General features: G+C 40.9%; 1 protein-coding gene across 1 annotated transcript in view; it reads right to left on the bottom strand.

The window, feature by feature from the left end:
• Positions 1 to 1,163: 1,163 nt before the first annotated feature.
• Positions 1,164 to 7,149, bottom strand: part of mpl (MPL proto-oncogene, thrombopoietin receptor) — a 32,528-nt gene continuing 26,542 nt past the window's right edge. Inside the window, exon 12 of the mRNA XM_067990007.1 lies at positions 1,164 to 5,589. Coding sequence (XP_067846108.1) covers positions 4,960 to 5,589 — 630 coding nt within the window. The 3' untranslated portion in view covers positions 1,164 to 4,959. The remainder of the gene's footprint in view (positions 5,590 to 7,149) is intronic.

The following is a 7,149-nucleotide window of genomic DNA, read 5'->3' as shown; positions in this document are numbered from 1 at the left end:
CAACGGATTTAAATTCCAGTCTCCAACCGCTCCCCAAATCGCGCTCTCCCATTGGGCAAATTAAATAAAACAACAGCCACCCCATTGGTCAAAACGGACGAAGGCTATTATTGGATTGGCCAGTTCCAATCGCCGCCGGTCGCTATGGGGACCGCGCTCGCGCGTGTGCGTTATGTCCGGTGCCAATTTGAGATCGTGGGCGCCATGCTTGATAAAGGCAATAAAGCCTCAAGTTGCTCAGTAGCTATGGCTCCGCTAACGGTGTTACCCAAGCAACTTAAAGTACACACAAAAAAAAGCAAAATGCTGGAAATCTGAAAACAAAAACAAAACAGTAAAATGCTGGAAATAGTCAGCTGGTAAGGCAGCAATCGGTGGAGAAACAGAAGTCAGTCAGTCAGTCGATGTTTTAGGTCTAAGACCCTTCCTCCAATTATGAGTCTTAGACCTGAATTTTCGACGAACTTTAAATATTTGCTGCCATGAACATGTTTTGAAACAACGAGTCTCATCGGCCGTTGCGAGAGAGAGTTGGGGGGCGTGGTGGGGGGGGGTGGTGGGGGAGAGACAAAGTTTGAAGGGGGGAGGGGAGAGAAGACATTGGAATTGGGGGGGGGGAGAGACATTGGAGCAGGGGGGTGCAGGTGACATCGTTTGTAATGTATGTTTATTTATTTTTTTACAATAGGAAATGTCATTTTATTTAGTTTATTTTTGACTGATCTGACCCTTCACATCTGGTTTCACCAGGCGTGAATCAGAAGCCGTGGGAAAGCCGCCCAGGTAAGGTCAAAATCCTTTAAACTATTTAATATGCCAAAAATGAACTACCTCAAGTACCTCAATAAGGTACATTTGATTGTTTAAATATTCAGGTTCGGGAACGGCGCGCGCAGCCAGATGACTCTGGGTCGTGCGCGTGCTTCAGCGGGTTGGAGCCGGGAATCCTGCCCGCTCTGGATTTCTCCAATTTTCTTTGCCCCCCCCCCCACCCTCAACGCACCCGGACTTTCATTTTAAAATTGAGCCCAGTGTCTTTCACAAATGATCCAATGGGTGGCACCAAAGATGAATGGTCTGAGAAATCAAGTTCCATTGCCTAAATCACACCAGGTCAAATACTGTCTGCAAAGAGAGGCACATTTTACTAAAAAGCCATTTATTATTACTTTATTTAATTAATTAAGCAAGGAATCCCATAACAGCACAAAGTAGGGCCTTAGGGCAGAACTCTCAGGAAAAAAAATACAACTTTAACAATACTAGCTGTAACATGGAAGGCAGAACAATATTTACACGGTTAATCTTACAAGGAATTGAGTATATTAGAATGTGAATAAACACCACAAACAATAGAAAGTTAAAAAATTAGTTTCATTGTTTAGTATTTCACGTAGAGCTGCACTATAACAAAATTTCAGCTGTTGAAATATTGCAGCGTTCACAATGTATATCAGAGAAACATGCTGCACAATCATTTTAGGATAGGCAGTGGATAATTCGTGAATACTACAATAGTACCCCCCACATACACTACAGCATTGCCATAATGAATACTGTTGATAGGGAATAATCGATTATACATTAGAATCCGCTAATTGGAACTGCTCGAGACAGCCTCACAAATTGCGATAAAATGGAAATTTCTATTAAGTGGGCAGCAAGAAAAGCAACAAAAATCAAGGCTGGTCTGGTGCATAACAACCTTTATCTGCCTAAATTTCATACAACATCTTACAACAAGGGTGAATACAGTATGCCACCTTAAAAATTACAACATCTTACAACATCTTAAAAAGGTGAATATAGTATAACATCTTAAAAATTAAAGAAAAATGCTCATGTCTCCTGAGTTTTTTATGCTGTCAAGAATACAGTGATTTTTTTTTTGGTTGAGATCAGAAGTCATCAATCTCCACACTTTCTCTTCCAGTGCATAAAATTCATTGAACGTTTCACTGTCTTTTGATTCAATGAATCAACACAAAACACACAGTGCAGAATCTACCTCTCTAACTGTAGGAATTTCCGGCTCTGGCACATCTTCATTTACACTCCCTGCAGCCTCTGCTTCCGAGTCTTTCAGAGAAGAAACGATTTCTGCATCAGTTAACTCTCCGCAGATGTCAAGGTCATCATCCATTGAAACCAAAAAGGTCGAGCTCCGCCTCACTCAAACCGCCAGGAAGATTTGATCAGGCATGGCATGATAGAAAAGTCTAGTCTCATCGCAATTATAAATGCAGTTGGGTGGATACTCTGCTAACAAACCTGGCAACACTGCCTCACCCCATGCATCTGCAGCGGGTTTGTCACTGTCTGCTTTTTCACCACACAGATTTTTGTAAACAAAGTTATGCCTCATTTTCCAGTGGCACAGGAATTCATTTGATGCTTCAAAGCTTTCCACGCCAAGTTCTTTGGCAAGCTCATTAGCTTTAGCTTAAAACAGGCAGTCGTCAAGCGTGACTTTCTGAACTCTTTTGTGATTAACCGATCTAAGCAGCATTTCATTGACATCAGCCATTTTACTTTCACGCTTTTATTTCCTATCCCGGTTCTCATTCCTTTCCCACTCCTTTAAGATGTCCGCTTTTCTTTTCAGAATTCTAGAAACCCAAGATTCAGAAAGGCCATGCTTCTGTGTGACTCGCTTTTGAATGCTCAATTCCTGCTCAAAATATCCATTTGCTCGTACAGCAATAAGTCACGGAGCTTTTTTTTGTTGAGCCATCTGGAAATTCAACTTCCATTCTTCCCTAACCCACACAACAGATGGAAGCCAGGTAAAACTGAATCTTAGATCGCCAAACTCAATCAGATTGAGAGGTGAAAGCCTTAGGTTCTAAGGTGTACAAGTCTCGTTAATGTGCATTTTTTGTGCGTCTGTTGCATATAAGAGGAATTGCATAAATTAAATTACAATAGCACAAACTTTTCACGATTAGAAGTATAGGGGGAAAAATGTGACTTTAGAAATGGTCTTGTTAAAACAGGAATTACAATTAAGCGAGTTGCAAGTAAACGGGTAGGACTGTAACAAGCCCAAATCAAGTCCCTGATTCAATAAGAACATAATCAGTCCATGGATAAACCACTTCCTGATGTTGTACTGTGATGTGCACAGAACTGACAAATACAGTAATTTGGTAAAAGAAACCGTTTATCATATCGCATGTTTTTGCTGTCTCAAAATGTTTGTCACAGTGAGTGTACAGTGTACTTCACCAGTGTGTATTTTTTCACACCAGTTATCCTTCTGGTCTTTCTGAATGAGATTGCTAGTTTAAGTGGTAATTCCACAATCCCAGGTTAGAGATGGGACTATAACACTGGAATTAGGGTTAGATGAAGTAGGGAGGCAGGAGGCTCATGTGGAGCATAAACGCCGGCGTAGACCAGTTGGGCCGAATGGCCTGTTTCTGTGCTGTAGTTTCGATGTAATTCAATGTAACCTCTTTAGTGTCAATTGATGCCAAATTGTGCGCAGTTTTGTGATATAAGCTCACACCAACTGAAAACAGGATTCAGACTTAACAAGCTAATTTCACATAGAACCCTTGCAGTTAGAAATAGTAGACTTTCATCTGATTAGTTTGAGCCGGGTTCAAATCCAGGTTTGAGAGGTGAAAGGTCAGCTTGCTGGCCCTCCCGTCACGTATAGTTTTAAATATATTACACATCCCCCTATTATAGATAGGATAGATACATTCTTTTTTCCCCCAAAGATGGTGTACCTTTTTGGGTCTACATAGCTGTGAGCCACTCCACTGGTGTCAGCAACAAGGCTGGTCCCTGAGTGCCTCCAAGGGATTCCTATGGTATGAAGGCTAGTCCAGTGCTCAACAGGTGAGTCATCAAAACTCAGTACTGGTACAGTATTTTCACTGTTATCATTACACATCTTTAGGTGTCAGCCCATTGAACTGTCAGAATCACTAACTGAGGGTCAGACTTGATACAAATGTGACAATGATATAGACTTGATAATGTCACTGACTTGGTAATTTGCCTAGGAATGGAGTGGAATTTTATTCTCGCTTCACTATTAAGAGGCTATGAAGTTAAGGTTGCATTTACACAAGTTTTGTGTTAGTGTGAAGCAGTTTCTGCCTTGCACAACACCACATTTGTGTAATCTAAATCCAGAGTTAGGGCCTAACCTGACTGCAGATGTAGGCTGCCATTATACTATAACTAGCATTGCTGCAAAATGAAACCACTTTGCACCAATGCTGTCAGGGCAACTAGGGATGGGCAATGGGTGCAGCCTTGCCAGTGTTGCCCACCTGACAAGAACAAATAAAAAAGTGCACCCTAAGTTTTTCTATAGTAACGTGTAGCTGGTATACAGTTCTTGGAGGTGTAATTTTGTCTTAAAAGCGACAAAACAAGGGTAATTTTCTGACTTTGCGCTCCTGGTGCGGAGCCCTTCTAACGCAATGTACATCAAAAATTCAGGTACATGCTTTGTACAATTTTCCAACTATTTAAATTAATGGTTGGAAAATCAAGCGCAGCTCACCAGAATTTCCAATATACTCTGCCAGCTGGTGGGGTTCTCCTGTGGGAGATAAAGCAAAAAACCCCTATAATGTATGTTATGCCAAGGTCTATGTCCCGTTGGGTGTGTACAGAGAAATGAGTGTACCCGTGTCTGGTTCCAACTGATTTTCAGAGATGTCATGGTGAGAGAGATTAAGATCTACTGCATCATGTGACAGTGAGGTGGGAGAATGGTTCTTTAATTGACAATGAAAGGAAGCTTTAATTAAGTCTTTCCACATTATCAATAAGCTGAGTTAAGCAGTCAAATGAATTGCTGGGGTTAGCAACTATATTCAAAAGAGTAGCAGACCACAAAGATGAGCACAAGTAACCTATTTGGTGATTTAATTCTTCACCGCCGACACTTCTTTTATGTTGCCTACACATTACTGTACACGTATCTCGATGTTTTTATTCTTTGGCCAATGAGCACTGATGCGAGAAAATATCTGGTTCCAAATCAGGAAGCAGGAGATACGAATGGTTTGAAATGTCTGTTGCACTCACTGATCGATAATCAAATGATGCTGGGAAATGCAAGTGACCAAAGAGATGGAGCATGTCATCATAACTGACCAATGGTGATGGGTGTTGTTGCTTCATGCCGGAGATATTGATTGGCTGCACTGATGAGAACTGCTTGTTCCAATGGACATCCTTTTGGATGTGTTCTTTATGACTCTGTGTGTCCGGGGACAGAGGCCCCATTCTTGACTGAGAATCCTGCAATGAACTAGTTTTGTCTCTCTTGTGAAAGTTGATATCTTCCTGAGGAAGAGATGATGAATCTTGCAGATCCAAAAAAATATAATTCTGACTAGAGTTGTTGGAACTCTCAGTTTCATGATTTGACATCCCTCCATCCAATGATACTCTGTGTTGCTTGGAGTTGGAGGATTCACTGAAGTGACGTTTCTGACAAGCTTCCTCTTGCTTTTCCAAAGATTTTGTGCTGTCATTTTCCTTTACCTCAGATATTATTTCCAGAACTGAAGGGAGGAGCTCATCATCAACAAGTTTGTCACAAGTGGGCTGCAAAGGCTGTGAACAGAAAAGGGACACTCTTCGTAATTTTATTTTTCCTCTATCTTTTCTTCACTAACTTGTTGCATTGAAGCAGTGGATCTTGTTAGGATAAAGTTCCATGGGGTGTTTTCCCTTCAGTACCTGATCCAAGAGCCATTCTTTATGTTTCGAAGGGGTCACTGGTTAGTGATCAGCTAGGGGACCCTCGCTGTTGATTTCTCTCCCTACTCTGGAAACGCTCAGGCTAAAAAAGAGATCTGTTCAGGAGATGGCGAAGTATGAGCATCAGAACGCAATACTTTCTCACACTCCTTTTCCCTTGTACATTAAAGGTTAGTCGAATCAGAAAAATTCTTGAATGCTCTAAGCAGTTCCTGATTTTTCCTTTCCTTAGCTCAAGGGCACTGAGGCAGTTTGTAGAACTGGCCTGGCTTCGATCAGCCAACTCACCACAGCCCAGGATTGAACATGGGAACCTCCTGGTTTGAACGGAGCAGTATCAATGCAGCAGTGCATTTATACACAATTCCATCAAGGGAGCACTGATCCAATTTTTTAAATCATGAAAGAAATTAAGGGATTAGATTTGGAGAAGTTATTTGTGCTGAACCAGGGTATGTTGGCCCCTGGTAGCTAATGATTAGAAAAGTCAGTATGCATATAAAGCACATTTCCTTGTTTTATACTCACATCAACTTTTTTGCTTACATTAGTGATTAAAGTAAAACAAACCTGATGGATTTGGGGGAGGGAGGGGCATAATTTAGGATCTACTCGTAAAGTAGAGTGCCCTAAATAGGACATAATATTCTAACTGAGGCCTAACCAATAATTTGTTTAGGTTTAGCACTACCATTTACTTATGTGCTCAATGTCTCTATGACGTCTCTATTTATAAAACCTAGGATCCTGTATGCATTTATATAGCTATATCAACTAGTCCTCCCACTTTTAAAGAGTTGTACATTTGAACCTTTGAGTCTCTCTGCTCTTCTAATCCTTTTAAAGTTTTATCATTTAGTTTATATTTCTTCTCCTTATTCTACCTCCCAAAATATATCAACTCGCATTTATCTGCATTACATTTCATCTGACGTATATCTGCCTAATCTACTAACCTATTTTTACCCTCCTGAAGTCACAGTCAACAACAACAATTTCCATTTATATAGCACCTTTAACGTAGTAAAACATCACAAGTCCTCTTCATAGGTAACCATGCTTACTATTTTTGTACCATCTGCAAATTTTGATATTGTGCTCCCAATACCCAAGTCCAGATTATTTATATATTGAGAAGAGCACCAGTCCCAACATTGAGCTCTGGGAGACACCACTGTTTATGTTTGCTGTGGTTTAGCCAACTTCCTATCCATGCTGCCAAATTCCCTTTAATACCACGCATGTTATTTGTCAGCAAGTATCCTATGCGGCACCTTATAAAGCACCTTTAGAAAATTCATATTTTTTTTATTTGTTCATGGGATGTGGGTGTCGCTGGCAAGACCAGCATTTATTGCCCATTCCTAATTGCCCTTGAGAAGGTGGTGGTGAGCCGCTTTCTTGAACCGCTGC

This window comes from Heptranchias perlo, chromosome 9 (genome assembly GCF_035084215.1).
Source record: "Heptranchias perlo isolate sHepPer1 chromosome 9, sHepPer1.hap1, whole genome shotgun sequence".
In the NCBI taxonomy this organism is placed as follows: domain Eukaryota; kingdom Metazoa; phylum Chordata; class Chondrichthyes; order Hexanchiformes; family Hexanchidae; genus Heptranchias; species Heptranchias perlo.
This window is presented reverse-complemented; position numbering and strand designations above follow the sequence as displayed.